Source organism: Alligator mississippiensis, chromosome 7 (assembly GCF_030867095.1).
Source record: "Alligator mississippiensis isolate rAllMis1 chromosome 7, rAllMis1, whole genome shotgun sequence".
In the NCBI taxonomy this organism is placed as follows: Eukaryota; Metazoa; Chordata; order Crocodylia; family Alligatoridae; genus Alligator; species Alligator mississippiensis.
This window is the reverse complement of record NC_081830.1, coordinates 21,823,736-21,840,627: the sequence shown is the minus strand read 5'-3', so window position 1 is coordinate 21,840,627 and position 16,892 is coordinate 21,823,736. Positions and strand designations below refer to the sequence as shown.

Genomic DNA, 16,892 nt, shown 5'->3' with positions numbered 1-16,892 from the left:
ATGTGTGGCATTTTTTTTCAAAGGCTCTTACGATACAAAGCCTCCAAACTCCAAGCATTGAGGTAGGCAAGGGTTATTCCAACCTTACAGAATGGGAAAACTGAGGCACAGCTACTCTAGACAGTGGGTAATTATAGTAAATAATTATATCTATATTTATATGCCTAGTAATATCTGGTTTGTGGTTGCCCTAGTTACCCCCCCCACCTTGCTATCACCCCCTTGGTAATAAATGAAAAGAAATGAGGGCTCCTGTATTGGTCAAAGTCCTCCTTTTCAAACCTTATTTATTAAAAGCAGCCGTCTGAATTAGCTAGTTTAGCAGCCTTTATTCATTCTTCACTGCCACAGGAACTCAGAGGTGGGTTCTGTTTGACCATACAGTGCACCTAGCCTGTAATTTTAGGTGCTCTCCCATGTTATGCCCCCCACCTGCACAGATCACCTTGTCCTCTTACGTCCCCATTGATCCAGGCCCATGTAATCGCTGTGTTTCTGTATGTATTGCACTGGCATGAAAAATTTCGTGCACGTGTTGGAGATGACGGATCGGTTCAGTGGCCTTTGCAGCTAGCACCAGTGGGAGTCACTCGATGAGCTCGTTGCAGCATTTAAATATAATGGCCAGCCCTGTGTGAAACTTACCATAAAAAGTAATCTCCGAGTAGCTGCATCTGATATGCGTGTGGCCAGCTGGATGAAATAATGACGCTGGGGAAGAGTCTGATCTCTGATGACTTTTTCAGGTTTCACAGGACGATACCAGCCTCTTAGCACTGCAGCCCTAGCTACAGCTCCACAGTGAAAGTAAGGATTGGTGGATGCAAAGAATCGGCCGTATAAGGCACTGTGGTTTGGAGGGCAGAGCTGGGGATCTGCCTTTACTGACGGGCCCTGAACTGGTGAGCAGTTGCCTCCGTTGATGGCAGCGAGCTCTTGGGGGCGCCCTGTGGGTGTTAAACTCGCAAACGGCAGTCACTGCAAAGCTGCCGCTCTAATGCACAGCGTCGCCCCACGTACCCTTGGCCAGAGTGGGGGATGTGTCGGGTGGGCACGTGATCAAATGTGAGCCTTGCTGTCTGCCTGGCACTAACGTCCTCTGCGTTGGTTGGTTTGAAGTGTACCTTGCAGTCCGGACTGTGATAATGGAGGTTGACATTGCACCAGCCACACTATGTGTCGATGTGTCGCTTACCCCAGCTCTTCTGGGTTTTGCCCTTTTAGACTGAGTGCAGGGGTCTCTGTCTCCTTATTGTCTGCACAGTTTGTACAACCTTTTGGGTGCTAACACTGGGTTTAAAAAATATAGCACTGGGGGGGTAATGGCCAGGGCTGCAGGGGGAGTTTGATTTCTCCTTTTAGGAGGCTTAAGTTCTTCCGCTTGGTTTGTGTGTTGAAGGATAGCCAATGTAACAGAAGCAACCAATTGGGATGCGTGTCTGCCTCTGTGCCCAATTCTGGTGACACGTTTCAAATTGAGGGGCTGTAAAATTTGCTCACCTGTGAGGAGGACATAACTGGGATGAGCGTAGCACCACTGCGCACAGATCTTCCATGAAGGGTTGTTGGCTGTACTCTGTCGATGACCACGTGGCCTGTGAACAGCCGGTTTTCCAGTATGCTGTAGAGCGAGCTTGGCAGGGTTCATGCGAGCGAGTTCTCACTAACAAAATCCACTGTAAGTTAGAGATGGCTGAATTTTTTTCACAGCAATGCCATACAAGTCTGTGCCAGTTGGCTTCATAGTCAACTGCTGGTCTAGTCTCCATCTCCTGGCTAAGCTGGTTGCTGCTTGTGCTACTTACTGCAATATATGCTGTCTGGCTTCTTAGCTGAATGTTTGGTTATAGATTTCTTCAATCACAGGGCATAATGGTCATTAGGAGTACTCCTAGCTCCTGGGGATCTGTTTGGTTTCATGTTATGGACAATGGGTGGGTCTGGATAGCGTGGCTCCCCTTCAGTTGGGTGATGTCCAGGGCACCTGAAGGTCCTAATTTAATGGCACACCCTGACAGTTGATCACTTTGGAAAGAGCAAGTCCCCGCCTCCCCATCATCATTTTGCATCTGTGTGGTGGTTTCCCTCTTGGAGTAATTTTACAGATGTTAAGGCATGAAGTCCAACAACTGTTTTTCGGTGCTTAAGCAAACTAAATGTTTGGGGGTAATTTTTGGGCTAGGGATGGCTTGGTCCAAAGCGTTTCAGGTTGCACTCTAGAGGTTTTCACAAACTTCTTTCCCTGGAAGTGGTAAACTGAGGTCAACATGTTGATGTTGACTGGGTGTAGTAGAAGGATATGATTAGCAAGCTGGAACTGTCTTGAGGAGACCAAGAGAGGGTTTTTTCATATATTAATAGATTACATTATTAACCCAGGGAAGTTCAGAGACTGTTTTTTCCTGCCATTGCAAAATAAAAGGAAGCTGCAGGTTCCTGGGCTGGGACATGGGGATAAGCCCAGCTAATTTTGTGATAAGTCGCATGTGGTAGCACCTGAGAAATTTATAAGCAAATGATAGTTGGCTTGGGGCTGTCACTTAAATTCAGTGCTCTGAGCATGCATGGTAACCTTTAAATAACTATAAAGTAACACTGGATGAATAGAAATGAGCAAGATGAATGTGGAAAGCACGTTCTCTCTTTAGTTAGTTTGTTTGGTGTGTTTAGTAGCACTTTGTAGGGTCAGTTTTTTTTTTTTTTTTGTCTTCCCACCCCTATCCAATGTAGCCAGATTCCCCAAATTTTGTGTCGATCTGACAGAGCATAGAGAGCAGGGTGGGGAGGAGAGAGGCTCTTAGAAGAAGGAAGTTGAAAGTAAAACCACAAGGAGTGACCAGATGCCTCATGTCTGAATTGGACCCATTTTACTAGGTACGGCGAATTAAGTTGACAAATCACGAACGTGCCACAGAGGCATCCCACGGTGCAAGAGCCATTGCTGTGGTCCACGGTATAACCTGGGTGTCATCCTGCCGAAAGACGTCAATATACAATAGGGACCAGTAGCCCCCAACTCTTAACAAATGTCTGGAGTCGATTGGCTCCTAGGAATGGTCTGAAAAGAGAAGCTGAAGTTGTCCTGGTATCCTGTAGGCCCTTATTTTAGGCTCTTAGCAACTGGACTCTTGGATGGGAGGTTGGTCTAGCCAGTGCTCTCCTGAGACACCAGCCGGGCTGTTGCATTCAGAGAGGCTTTGTTGTCTTGACCCCTGCAGGTTCAGCAGTGTGTTTCCCAGCCTGAATATGGCCGTGAAGAAGCGTGAGCAAACCCTGCAGGACTACAAGCGGCTGCAGTCCAAGGTGGAGAAATATGAAGAGAAGGAAAAGACTGGCCCTGTTCTGGCCAAGCTGCACCAGGTATGGAGCTAGGAGGTGGGTGGGAGCCAGGCCCCCCTCATTTACAGGATGATTTACTCATGTTTGCTCAGGATAGGGCCTGACATTTGCTGGAAGCCCCAAGCTGCTCCAAAAGTGGGTATGACAGAGTCAAACTACGGGCTGACTAGAAAGCAGTTCACTGATGCTGTCAAACTGTGGAACAGATTCATGAGGGGACTCGTGACCCATGGCTTCAGACAGTCCCAGCTGCATGGGGACTGGTGTCCCATTGGGTACAACCCTGTACGGGCAGAGAAACGGCTGGGATGATACTTGTGTTTTTCCTCCGTGGACTCAAAGTCGCTTTATTCTGTGTTTTGGTGGAGCCATCCTCCCGTTATTTGTAGATATAAAATTGATGTGTGCTAAGGCCATGCAAAGAAGGTTATTTGGCATAAGAAGAAGAAACCAGACACCCGATTCCATAGCAGAAAACTAGCTGGACTAAAGACCCTTTTCAGAGCACGTAGCCTCTTGAGTTGAGACCCGTTCCTCCTGCCCTCAACTATAACCTCAGAATTGGACCAAGTGGCTGTGGAAAAGATCAGAGCATTTTGAAGTTGGTATATTTGCTGTCCTGTGCAAAGCTTTACTCTCTCAGTGCAGCCATCAGTTACCACAAAGCCTTGTCAACATTTCTTTTCCTTCCTAAAACTCCAGGAAACTCACAGTTGGGAATTTTTTTCCCAGCTTTCCCAACCAAATCTATCGTCGCTGCAGAAAGATATATGCGTGAACTGAGGGAACAGGTGACTTCATCGGCGTTGAGCATTTTTGATCCCTTCCCCTGCAAAATTAAGCATTGTGTTTAAAGAATCGCCCAATCAGCATGAACAAAAGAGAATTCAGACTTACTAGTAAGCAGCTTACGCTCCTTGGGCTCAGTGACTAAAGCTGTGGCTGGAAAAATGTGAAGTCTTTTTGTCCCAGTGATTAAGGGGGTTTATTTTATTCCCACCCCCCATGAACCCTATGTAGGAACTGATGTTTCCCACCAGCAAACATGTTGCATAACCAAAGTCTGAGCCTGCACACTTGCCCATAGCCAGCCATATTCTTGGAGAGAACCTGAATCTAGGAAAATGTGTGATGAAAATATGAGTGTAATTCCATCACGGTCTTTCCACCCAGCCTAAAATATATTCCTTGGCCCCTTAAGAGCCACTTAACCAAATCCTCAGCAGATGCAACTTTCTCACGAAATCTTGGGGCCTCGATGCAACCGGCCAGCGTGTTTTGCCAGGAGAAGCAAACCATGGATCATCTCCCGAGATGCCCTGTAGCACCACAATGCACCCTGCAATTTCTGGCAACACCAACACCAGAAGCAGTGGCCTGTGCCTACTATATTCGGCACCGACTATATAGAAAGGTTGGACTGGAGGTTGGACCCTAGAGGTCTTCAAGAGAAGACTGGGTGGGGTTGTCTGACCCCAGATATCTTTCCTGCTCATGCAGGGGGCTGGGCCCGATGATCCTTCGGGGTCCCTTCCGGCCCTATGAGTCAATGACTAAGACAACCCAATCCTTAGGATGTTTTAATGCTGGAAGAACTCATCTTTAAGCTTAGAAAGTGTTTGGTTCAGTCCCTTTCCTCCCCTCAGTGGTGAGGCGTTCTGTTAAGACCTTGCAAGCCCAAAGCAAGGCAGTTCCTCGCACCCAGCCCTGCTTGCCTGACAGAAGGCCAGAACCTGTGCCGAGCCACCAGCGTGCCCATAGGATTAGATGCTGCCAGAGCAGCACAAGTGTGTGGCATCTCGCTCTGAGCCTGTTCCCTCCCCCTGCCCTGTGGAATTCCACCAGGATTAAGTGGCGGACTTGAACGCGTGTAATGTTTCACCGCCCACCCGCTCCTGCCCTTTTCCCCACCTTCTCAGAGACATTTCCCTTTAGCCCCATGCTGCTGTTTAAAGAAGCCAACGGGACTTGCCAAACCAAAGGTCACTGGTAGGCTTGTGGCGAGTCTGCTGGGCTCTGACCCTATAAATTCCCACTGGATATGGAAGGGGTGGGAGGGAAACAACCCCGGGGCCGAAGCTCCGTACTGCACAGCAGCCCTGGCACATCCCACAGCCTCTGGAAGCACTGCCGTAACTCAGCCTGCAACCCCTCTCCTTGCTTTGCTGGCCCAGCAACTCCTTTCTTCTGACCGCTAGGTTATAGCAGTGGGTTTTTTGCTCTAGCATGACGGGGAATATAGTGCCTTCGGTGCAGGGGGCTGCAGTTCTCCCAGGTGGAGAGGTGCAGCAGATAGAGCCTGACAGTGTCCTGCTGGCTGAGGTTGCTGGTCAGAGATGAACCATTACACCTGTTCTTGCCCCACAGAGCTCCATACTTTTTCTTAAGGCTCCAGTACCTCTCCGTCGCATTTCCTTCCCCCTGGAAAACAACTTATCTTCCCCAGAACACAATTCATTATCTCCCCCTGGAGGAGAGCTCTACCTAATTGCTCATAAAAAGCTAATCATGAGGCACACTATTTACAGCACAGCATAGATGAGATGATCACAATGGCCAAAATGAATTGAGGTAGCTTGCGCATGGGCAGATGCGGCCAAGGTAGCTGGGTCCTTGCCTCGCAGAGGACTTTTGAGACAGGTTCTTCGGCTTTCCCTCCCCCGGGAACTTCTCAGAGTAACGGTAAGCCTAAATTCCTTTTCCGGTCCCAAATCCACATGCAGTCTTTGTAACGTACCGTTGACCCAAACACTGGGGGTCCTTGAGCCGTATTCTGGGAAGCCGCTGCCCTGTAGCAGCATCAGAAGGCTCTTGTGGGGTAGAGGATTTAATCGGGTGTCTGAGCCACCTCCTGTCTCACTTCCCAGGCCCGTGAAGAGCTGAGGCCGGTGAAGGAGGACTTTGAGGCGAAGAACAAGCAGCTTCTGGAGGAGATGCCCAAGTTCTACAGCAGCCGAATTGACTACTTCAAGCCTAGCTTTGAATCCCTGATCCGGGCTCAGGTGAGATCTAGAGTGCAATCTCTGCATGGCACAGCTGCCTCACTGGTTTCCGTACGGCATGGGGTATTAGATGCGATGTTGGTTTCGGGATGGTTTTGCCAGCATTCAGGCCTCTGGACCCAATGTGATATGCAGATGAATACATGGGAAGACGGCAGGAAGGTTTGTGGGGCTGCACATGCGGACCTGGGTGTGCTGAAAAAAAAGTTGTCTTTTTGGCCGTTTTTCGACTGGCTTGTTAGGTGTGTATCGTAACTTAATGGCTTTGTTATTCTCCTGGTATCAGTGCTTTCGGCATGAGGGATGTGTAATGGGCATCTCAAGCCTGCTTCTTGTAATAGGTGGTTGTGAGGTAGCGCACACAACAGTGCTTTTCCACCCTGGCAGGTCTTCCCCAGGCTCAAAACTTGTGCTGTGGCCTGGCAGGCAGGCACCTACCCTGGACCACTAGGTTGGGTGCTGTATTGGGGTCGCAGGCCCCGAGGCGGCAACGCTGCATGCAGGTGGGTGTGTGAGCCTCAATCGGGCCTTGTAGAGGGAGCATACGGTGGTGTAAACAAGCCCAGAAAAGGCATTGTTGAGCCTTTACATGGCACTGACTCTGCTGTGCCCAGATCCCCTTGGGATTTGGACTTCCCTGTGGCATGGCAAGCAACTGGCCCAAAAGCCAGCTCACCTGCCATCTGGCATTAAAGTGACCCGCGGGTCAATGAGATGCTAAATTCTAGGGCTGCTGCAGTGTCTATTCCCTGGGTAACGATGGAGCGGAGGGCTCCATACCCCACACGTCACAGCTGAAATAACCAGACTGCCTGGAGCCGCAAACAAGGTTGCTGTGGCCCTGCCTCCCTCCGTGCTAGATAAACAGTGCCGTGCAGCCTGCTGGGGGTGGGGCTCTTGGACGGGACCTCGCAATCCAGCGGGCTGTGTGCTGTGTGTGGGTATGAACAAGCCTCTGGCAGCCTGCGCAGAGAAGGGACTTGCCCTGCTGCCCTTGGCCTAAATTTCCCTCCCTCCCATTGTGCCGGGTCCTTTGTGCCATGTGGCTGTGCCAGCCACTCTTAGGGTGCCCGGTTTTCTCTGCCATTGGATGTATGCAGGCTGTCTTGAAGCATTATACAGGTGACGAGAGCGAAAGAGGCATGCCTTCTCTCTCTCCTCCTGGAAGTGGGAAGGTCTTGCAGCGAGCAATGCCCAGAGTTAGTGTCAGTTCCCCTTTCCCTGGTTTATGTACCAGGAGTCCCTCACCCTGTTGCTCCAGTATGGCCATAGCCCATTGAATAGGTTGGGCTTGCTCACAGGGCCCGCTGCTTGTGCTGACGATGCAGCCAGCTCTGCTCAACCTCCCCTCTAGCTCAGACACTTCTCTGGCTGCAGCTGGAGGAGACGAAGGTGGTTTTATTGGTTACTGCTTGGAGGTGTCCAAAGGCAGAGGCACTTCAAGAGAGGAGTCCCGGGGTAATCCTACCCCCTTGTGCACAGAGCTGTCACCCCAGGGCCTGCTGGAGAGGGATTCCCGCACAGCCTAAAGGGGAATGTTAAGTGACTGGATCCTGCTGCCACCAAGTGAAGACTCGGTCAAGATTGACTGGGCAGGCACAGGTGGGGCAGCACGCGTCTGCGTATTTCCCTTTGGCTGGCACCTGGGACTGCACCCAGCAGATCATCCCCTCTGCCAGAGGCCCCAAATAGATCAGGCTGTGCTGTGTGTGTAGTTCCCTCTGTTGGAGGGCACGTGGGTGAATGGAGGTGATGCCTGCATTTATGGGAGGTGGGGTCAGGACATCTATGGCTGACCCAGGCCCTGCTTCTCCTTCCTCCCTAGCTGCAGGCAGAAGAGGGGTCAGCATCCCTTGATTTCCATTTACAGCCACTGTTGTTCGCAATGCCAACCCTGCTGTAGACCCTCCTAGATCTCGGCTCTGGGAGACTTTCAGGTATATTCAGCAACTAGGTATTATTCCCCCACTTTGAAGATGGGTAAAAACGAAAAGGGAAGCGTCTAACCCAAGGTAGCTCAATGAGTCAGCTTGGAGCTAGGAATAGAAGCCAGGAGTCCTGACTCACTGCGGCGGCCGCCAGCCAGCGGGGTCCCCCTGGGGTCGTCTGAGGTAGATATGCAGGTGAGGGCTTCCTTCCCGGTCTGGCATGGGACCCTGTATTTACAGAGCTGCCCTTCCCTCTCGCATGTCTCCATGCCCACGGCTATTTGCATGCTGAATGGGGGGTGAGCTCATGGTCAGAGGCATGTGGATGGTAATGGGCTGTTTTGCCACCCCCGGCCAGCCCATTCATCCCGCCGGCGTTCTTTCCGGGTTATCTTTCCCTCCATGCCTCATTGAGCGTATTTAGCTTCTTGGGGTTTCGTATTACCCGGTGGAATGTCTATTTTCATCCTCGTCTACGTGTCTTTCTCTGTAATAGCAGCAATTGGTCTAGGACCCATAACCCTCTTTTTACACGGGGGCAGATTGAGCCTTCAGAATGAAATAACAAATAGTGCATTGCAGCGACAGCTCTTCTGACCCCTTTTTTGACTCTGAGGTCAAGGACCTAGGAGCTGCTTGGTGAACCCTTGGTGGAACAAGCCTTTCCACGAGCTGGCACACAGCAGCTTCCAAAAGCGTGGTCCAGCAAAAGCGACTGTGTGACCCTTTGTCACTCTGGAGTCTAGCATATGTGTGTGGTGGCTGTCTTGCCTTGGCTGCCAAGTCAGGCCTGTTGCTCTGAGACTCCCTGAGGTTTGAAACCAGGCAGTAAATAAAGCAGTCGCCCTTCTGGCCTTTCTAGGTGGCTTCTGTGCTAGAAGGAAGGGGCACTGGGTGGCAGTGAGAAGCTAGCGGGGTTTTGGCTGTAGTAATCTGGCATGGGGGTGAATAAGGCCTTGCGGCAAAGCTTCTTCCAGAACATATGAGGCCATGGATCGGGGAAACAACTGGTCTGAATGGCCCCAGAAAAGTAGGGTGCCAGTTCTGATTATCCAGGTTCACGTGCCAAGTACGTGGATTCTTGTTACAAGTCAAAATGGGCTCTGTTGGCTCAGCCCCTGAGCACAGGAGAGTGAAACCCTTCCCTCGCTTTGGACTTGGAAGTGACCTTACGAAGGTTGCGTGGGGGGAGGGAGTTCACGCTCCACGGTTGGTGGGAGCCTTTCCTTCTCCCAGCTAGAAAACCTGCTGCTCCTGCTTTCTGAGCCTAGTACAAAGCGTGCAACAGAATGGGGGCCTTCATGTGGGAACAGCCTTGTACATGCTTCAGCCCAGTGGGTCTTGGGTAGCAAGTGTTTCTGTACAGGATGGCTGCAGTGCAGCCAGAAAGGAGCCCCTCAGCTCTGTTTGGCATGGAAGCCATGTGAATAGGAGCGACTGCTCCTTATGGAGAGGTAGCGTGGAAGACGCCGAGATGCCCCAGCTAGGACTGCGTTATAAACGTGATGGGGAAATGGGTAGGATGTGCCTAACAGGAACAGAAAGCGTTAAGGACAACTGGAATTGGGAGGCTTTTGGGCCTGTTTTGGCAAAGCGCGACTTGGAGGGCTGCAGCAGCGTATGGGATCTCTAGCTAGAAAAGCCGGCAGCCCACATGCAGCTGCCGCTGCTAGGCTAGAAGCGTGGAAGGAGAAGCGTTTGACACAGGGTCGCTCTGTTTCAGAGCTCAGTCCTGTGAGAGGTGGGGCGGGGGCTGTCCAAGGGCTTCAGCCCGGGGCCCTGACTTGGGCACTTCTTGGGTCCCTGGGGGCCAGGGCACTCGGCCCGGGGAGCAGGACACAACAGGGCTGCAGCCCTGCTCCTCCCCACTGCTTCACAGCGTCACGTGGCCCTAGAGCAGCCCCAGGGCATGCAGAGAGATGCATGAACCAGCAAACAGTGGACCTGATCCTGCTGTTTGCTCCCCATGCGTCTGCCTGCTCCCATGCAGGGCGAGGACTTCAGCTGCACTCTGTAGGGCATGGGGCATATGCAGAGCACACTGTCCTCTCCCCTCTGATTTGTCTGCTGTGTGGCTTGGTCCCTTTAAATGCCCGTCTGCTGCTCTGTCCCTCCTTTCTGGAAACAATCCTGGGTGAAAGTGAAGGTAGCTCTGGCAAAAGGGAATCCCCCACAGCTGCTGGTTGGGTGCCAGGACCTTGATCTTGCCCTGTTTATGAAGTGGGGAGGCAGGGGTGGGGGTACTGCTGCAGCGTGCCTGTCATACGAGCCAGGCCTGGGTGCAACTTAGCAAAGTTTCAACTCTTCCCTCCCTCCCCCAGGCAAGACTGAAGGGGAGAAACCTCTCTGTGGGATACACGCACGGTGTAGAAGGGATCCTGCTAATTCAGTGCACGTATTTTAGCTGTCAGGCCACGAGCTGATGGTTCTCAAATTGCTTCTCACTAGAAAGGTGTCCCTCAGCCAAAAACCCTGCCCCAGTTTCTGAGCACAGTCCCTTTGCCAGCCTTCCTGCCTCGGTTACTAAGCAGACAGTAGAGGCTGCAGTGCCACCAGAAGTGCTGCCAAGGGTTTTGAGACCTGAAACCGTGGCCAAAAGGCTTGTTCTGGCCCTCTCAAGAGAAGGGAGAAGGCAGAAAGGAGCAGCAGTGTGCCTGGAGGGGGATGTAAAAGCTCGCGGTCATCCAGACCTCTCAACCTTCCTCCCTCCCTCTGACTCGTGCATGCTCCCTGACCTGCGCAGGGAAGCGGAGAGATGACCGGGAGCATGGGAGAGGTTCATACGACTATGAACCTCTTGCTGGATCGTAAGCAGACTTAAGCTGCATGTGTGCAGCTGGTTCCAGTTTGATGGAGGCTGTGTGCATGGCTGAGGCTGGTACAAAGGATCAGGCAGTGGCCTGGGAACGGGATCCTTGGGTTGCAGAGTGTCCCTCGCTGTGTTCCCTAGAGGGAGTAGACTTTACTTCCCCATCCGTGTTCCCCTCCGTATGTGAGGCAGCAAGCATTTGAAGATGGGAATAACCTAAAGGCGCAGAATACGACAGTGGATCTGGCGTCCCACAGGAGGCGCATGGGCAGATGCCATCAGCTTGGGAGCCAAGGGTGCTGGTAACGCAAGTGCCAGGCATCGTGGGCTGTATCTGGCTTGAAAAGCAGGCATCAGATGTGTGCTCTGCATGTGACCAGGTGCGCTAATGCACCTTCCTAGACAGCTGTAATGAAAGGCACCAACTTTGGGGATTCTCAAGTCACCTGCGGGGAAATCCAGTGTTGCAGTAAAGCGTTTCTCATGTTCCTGGTTAATCGTTCTTCCCGGGGCATCACTTAATCCTCTGCCTGGTGTGTGGGGCCCCCTAGTGCCCTGGCCTGTGTAGGAGCAGCAGCATCTGCAAGGAGCTGTGAATACAGCCCTTCTGGCTACTTGCCTCTCCACCCAAGAGAGGTGACACCCCCCCACACCCTGTTCCACCTCCAGGGGCTGCAGGGATTTCTCATGGCACTTGGGCTGCTTTGTTTATGGGTGATTGGATGCGACTCCAGAACGAGGGTAGCTGTTTCCTTGCTTCTTCCCGGAGTGAGATTTCAGTGGTGGAACACGGCAGAGCACCGATTTTTGCAAATCCTGCCTGGCGTCATCTTCCATCCCCGAAGGCCACTGGTCCAGCGCGCACCACAGGGGGTCCTCCAGGCAGCCATTGCAATGGAGCCACCCCTGAGGCTGAGCCTGCAGCTGTCTAAATGGGAAATGCCAGCACCCGGCAGGAAGCGGAGAGGACTGCAACATGCCAAAACCTGCCAGGGGATTCTAGGCTGCAGCCACGAGACCCAAAGTGCCCTGGTGTAGCACTGAGCATGTTACGCTCTCCAGGCCTCAGCAGGACCCCTGCAAATGCCTCCCTGTTGAAGGCAACGTCCAAGGAGCTCGCGGACAACCTGCTGCCCAGGGCCCGTGAGTTAGACCGTGGCCATGGGCCTGGAATCAGGATTGCAGCTTGGCATCTGTTGCATGGACCCCTCTGGGCACACCCCCACCTGGACCCGGGGTCAGCTCTGACTCACAGGGAGGAGTTGCCCCTGCTGAGTCACCCTATGGCTATTCTTGGACAGGACAGTGACGTGCTGCCCCCTCCCTGGGCTCAGGAGCCTGAGCAGTACAGCCTGCCGTGATTGCAGTGGCAAAAGGCACCTCGTGGAAGGTGCTGGAAGCTACTCTAATTAGGAACCATTTTAAGTGCTGGGTGATCATCTCTGTACGATGCTTCATTGAGGTGTGGATAGCAGATAGAGGCAAACTAGCCTAAAGGGTCCTTGCTCATGCTGCCTCTCTGTGCTGGAAAGCACAGCCTGCTGCTCATGGGTTAGCGAGGCTGCAGCTGGGTGGGGACAAGCATTGTGCCCCTGTGCCCGGGTAGATGTGCCCTCCCATCACTGCCTGTACTGCACCTCTCTAGTGTATGGGTCGGGCATACTGAGGCTGGGTCCCCTTGTCTGCATCCCGGGCACTGCCCTTCTCTGCTGTAGGCCCTGGGTGAGATGCAAAGCCATCTCGTCCTGCTGTGACTATGGGGGTTGTTCTGCTCCCCTGGTGGAATATGCCTCAGTGGAGCCCAGCACTGGTGGACAGATGCGTGGGCTCCCAAAGTGGAGGTGTCTGCACTCAGGTTGTGGAGGAGGCAGACCTTGGGGCATCCAGCGCTGTTGCCTTGCGACTGAGCTCAGCCCCGTGCACATAGTCCTCCCCATGTGCTGTCTGGCCTGTTACCCCCGGGCCAGCTGCTAGCTGCGGTGCCAGGACCTGCTTGACCGCCCAGAGCAGAGGCGTGGGGCGCTTTGTAGGGGAGAGCTGCTGGGATCTGTGAGGGCTCCAGGCGCTGCCCACTTGGCCGCGCTGCTGCCGAGGGATGGCATTAGTCACCATGCAGACAAGCGTTCATGCTGCATCAGCGGGAGCTGAGTGCAGGCTCCTGCCCCCTTGGGGAGGGACCAGCCCAGGCACGGGGGGGCCCCATGGCAGCACCCGGAGGCTGTTCCGGCCTGGCTATGCCCATGTCCCAGCAGGGACATGAATAAAACATGGGTAGGGGGAGGTGGGACAGTTGGCAGGAGGCTCATGTGTCCCCAGCAGCCCAAAATAAACCTGCGCTGGAGAGAGTGCAGGGGAAACGGTCTCCATGGAGACAGCGTGTGTTACAGCACCGGAGCCGCTGGCGCTGACTTAAGCGGGTGGGATCCATGCGGCTGGGGGCTGCCGAGTGGCTCAGCAGAGAGACCCGTCTGGGCGGAGACCTGTGGGTGGGCAGCGAGCGTGTTGGCAAGAGACGCGTGTCTCCCAGAAGCTTGCGATGCAAGGCTGGCAGCTCCTCGCCCTCCCCCCACTGCGGTACGCATGTCCCGGGGTGGGGATCTCTTTGGCAGGCGGCCCAGTCCCAGGTGATGTGTTTGGCTGCAGCAGCTGGGAAAAGCAACCTCGTGCTAGTCTGAGCCAGGTACCCCTGTGAGCTGCGCACTCGAGCTCTGTGTTCATGCATTGTGTCCTTGGAGGGCTCTGTCTGTTGTCCTAATCATGCGCATGCATACAGTAAGCAGAGCTGAACTGGCCTGGGGACCTTGTGCTGCATCCCTGGCGCCCCTGATTAGGCGTGGGATGGCTTTACGCCGTGCGTTGACCCTGAGAAGGAGCACTTGCCGAGGGAGGGAGCATCTGTACCACTCGGAGCTGGTGGGTACTGCAGTGGGAACTGAAGCATTGAGCCTCTGGTGAAGGAAAGACTTGCAAAGGATGCGGCGGCGAATCCTCGTGGCCCGAGTGCAAGGCCAGGAGAGGGGCAACTGGCTGTGCCCTCAAGCCTGGCACCTGACGGTCATGCTCACCTGTCGTATGGGGAGGAGGCGGTGGCGCAAGTCTTAGCCGGCCTTGGGGAAAGTGTTGTAGGAAATCTTGTCCCAGCCTGCACTGTGCTGCCCCAGAGTGCAGCTGTCCACGAAACACCTACAGAGAGGGAAGGGTTAAGCCAGGCTCTTCCGGGCTGGCACCGCTGGAAGGCCACTTGCTGTGCGGCTGCGGAAGGAAGCGAGCGCTCCCCCGGCCGTGCGCTACAAAGGTCGGAGTTCGTGACTCATCCGCTGCCTCCGCGCCACTCCAGACTTGGCAGGCACCTGTGTAGGCAGAGGCTTTGTCACCGGCGGATCATGCCTGACTTCTCCATGGCAGCCAGAGCAAGCCGTCCCTGGCAGATGCCAGCTCAGCAGCCGAGACCCAGCCGGGCCTTGCTGCAGCCCAGCCCACTGCCAGAGAACAGAGCATGCGACCCCGGCACTGTGCAGTGTCCCATGGGTGCTGCATGCGTCCTGGAGGCCTACTCTGTAGGCATCATTGCTGCTGTGCTCGTGGGGGTTGCCTTGCTGTTGGGATGTTGGTAGAAAGTCTGGGTGCAGGGGGTGGAGACTGCTTCAGCATGGGAGTGTGCCTGAACTCTGAATTCTTTCTAGACTTGTCCAAACCTAAATTGGCATTAAGCGCCTCCCTGGGCAATTTTACTTCTAACATAATGCAGGCCCAGTAGCCAGTTGGAGACCCGCTTAAGTTTCTGGTGGGTGCCCTGTCCTCCAGGCATGCGGGGCCCCTGCTGTGTCAACATGTTAAAGTGCATATAGGGGCAGGGGGTGCACTTTTCTGGCATAGCAGCATTTGTGCTCTGAACTGAGAAGTGGTCTGGAGGCAGTGACGCTAACCGGCCCTTCTCCCTGGAGCTTCTTGAGGCTGCCACCTCTGTGCTGAATTATAGACCTGAGCATACATGATGTATTTCAACACCATAGTGCCTGGGACCCAACCGACAGCCTGTGGGCTGGGGCTGGTGGGAAGACAGGCAGGTTGTGTCGTTTTGGGACTGGCAGAGTGCCACTTGCTTTCTGTGGCACCTCCAGCCAAGGCGCCTTTGTGGCCCATCTGTGAAATGGGGTGGCCCATGGGCAGGAGAAATGTGGCATAGCATGGGCAGGTCCATGGATGAGAGGTGCCAGAGCAGCTCAGTGTGGTGGGGCAACATATGGAGCTGTAGCGAAGCCATGGGGCAATGCTCTTATGGGGAGGGCTGCCATGGGCCTGCAGAAAGCGTGTAAATGAAGCCAGCTCCCCCGTGCCCATGTGCATGTGTAGGGGAATCCCTGGTGTACTGACCCCTAACCACCCTCTCCCCCCCCAGGTTGTGTACTACACAGAGATGCACAAGATCTTCGGGGACCTGACAGAGCAGATTGCCGAGCCGGGCCTCACGGACGAGCAGAGGGAGAAGGAGAACGAGGCGAAGCTGAGTGAGCTGCGGGCCCTCTCCATTGTGGCCGATGACTGATGCCCTCAGCAGGCTGCCTCCTGGAGCACCATGGGGTGGCAGACGGTGAGAGTCCACTGCTGCTTGGGCACAGCCAAGCAGACTTCCTGACTGCTCCTGGGAGAGTGACCGACTGACTCTGGGCTTTAACCTCTTGTGTACAAGTGACTCTGTCCTGTGCAGCTGCAGCCACTCAGTGGCTCCACACAGCATGCGAGACGAGGTACAACTTCGCAGCAGTGTGAAGTGGGCTTTGGGGTGGGGGGGAAGAGTTTAAGCCTGCTCCTGACTTGAAAGGGACTGTAGCTAACCCCTAGTTGCAGCACAGACATGGAGGGAGCCGCTCCTTGGTGCTGAGATGGGCACTTCCATGGGCAGTTTTGCATGCCCTGTGTTCTGCTGCTCTTCACTGGACTAGTTCTCTAAAAGGGGCCTCTAATGTGTAGTTGGGGGTTTGGAAAGGAGGGAGGTCAGGGCTGGGGCAGAAGTGAAACCCATCAGCAGGCTCAGCCACTGCCTGACTGTGAAAGGATCCCAAAGCGTTCTTGAGCCCAGCTCAGGTACAGCAGCAGGAAGGGTGGGAAATGTGGCTGCATGGTAGGGAGGTCACTTGCAGCCCCATTTTCACCTTTGCCCACAGAGGAGCTTAAGGCTTCCAGCGCTCTAATGAGCCTTTTCCCTTGGTAGCTCCAAGTGCCTGTTCCCTGCACTGCTAATTTTAGTGAATGCCCTACATCTTGGGCGGCCTGTGGTGTCTCCCGTACCATTCTGAGGGGGAGGCTGGTTGCATTTCCACTCTCCCGGGAGCTAGTGTCATGCACACTTGCCCTCCTGTGGCACATGATGGCAGGGATAATAGCATGCCTGGGATTGTAAGCTGTGGAAAAAGAGCCATTTTAAAAGACTGAGCTAACTGCAATCTTTCACTGATAATCCTGGTATTGGGAGAGTGAGTTAGCTCCATCTATGCATCTGTCTCAGATTCATCATGTGATCTTCAGAGAAACGCACGCAAGTTTGTCATTTCCTGTGTTGGCCTCTGTGCTACATTTTAGGCTGGCACTGCTTAAAAGCTCTATCGGTCTGGTTGTATAAGTCTCTGGTGAATCCTTCCCAATGCAAAGCTTTTAAGCTGCTACCAGTGACAATTGTTTTTTGTGGGAGGAGTGGTCTTCTGGAATGCCCCCTGGATGGGACACGTCTGGTGAGGGGCTACAGCTGCATGTTCTAGTAACACTGCAAATGAGGCTTTTTTAATAAAAGGTTTAACCCAAGCATGTTGTGTGCCA

The 16,892-nt window shown here is 53.7% G+C and overlaps 1 protein-coding gene across 3 annotated transcripts in view; it reads left to right on the top strand.

Annotated features, from left to right (window-relative positions):
• BIN3 (bridging integrator 3) overlaps positions 1-16,877 on the top strand; it is a 52,175-nt gene extending 35,298 nt beyond the window's left edge. For all 3 annotated transcript variants that reach the window (XM_006263896.4, XM_006263897.4, XM_059730724.1), the window contains exons 7-9: positions 3,219-3,360; positions 6,207-6,341; positions 15,478-16,877. In XM_006263896.4, coding sequence (XP_006263958.1) covers positions 3,219-3,360; positions 6,207-6,341; positions 15,478-15,624 — 424 coding nt within the window. In that variant the 3' untranslated portion in view covers positions 15,625-16,877. The remainder of the gene's footprint in view (positions 1-3,218; positions 3,361-6,206; positions 6,342-15,477) is intronic.
• Positions 16,878-16,892: the final 15 nt, after the last annotated feature.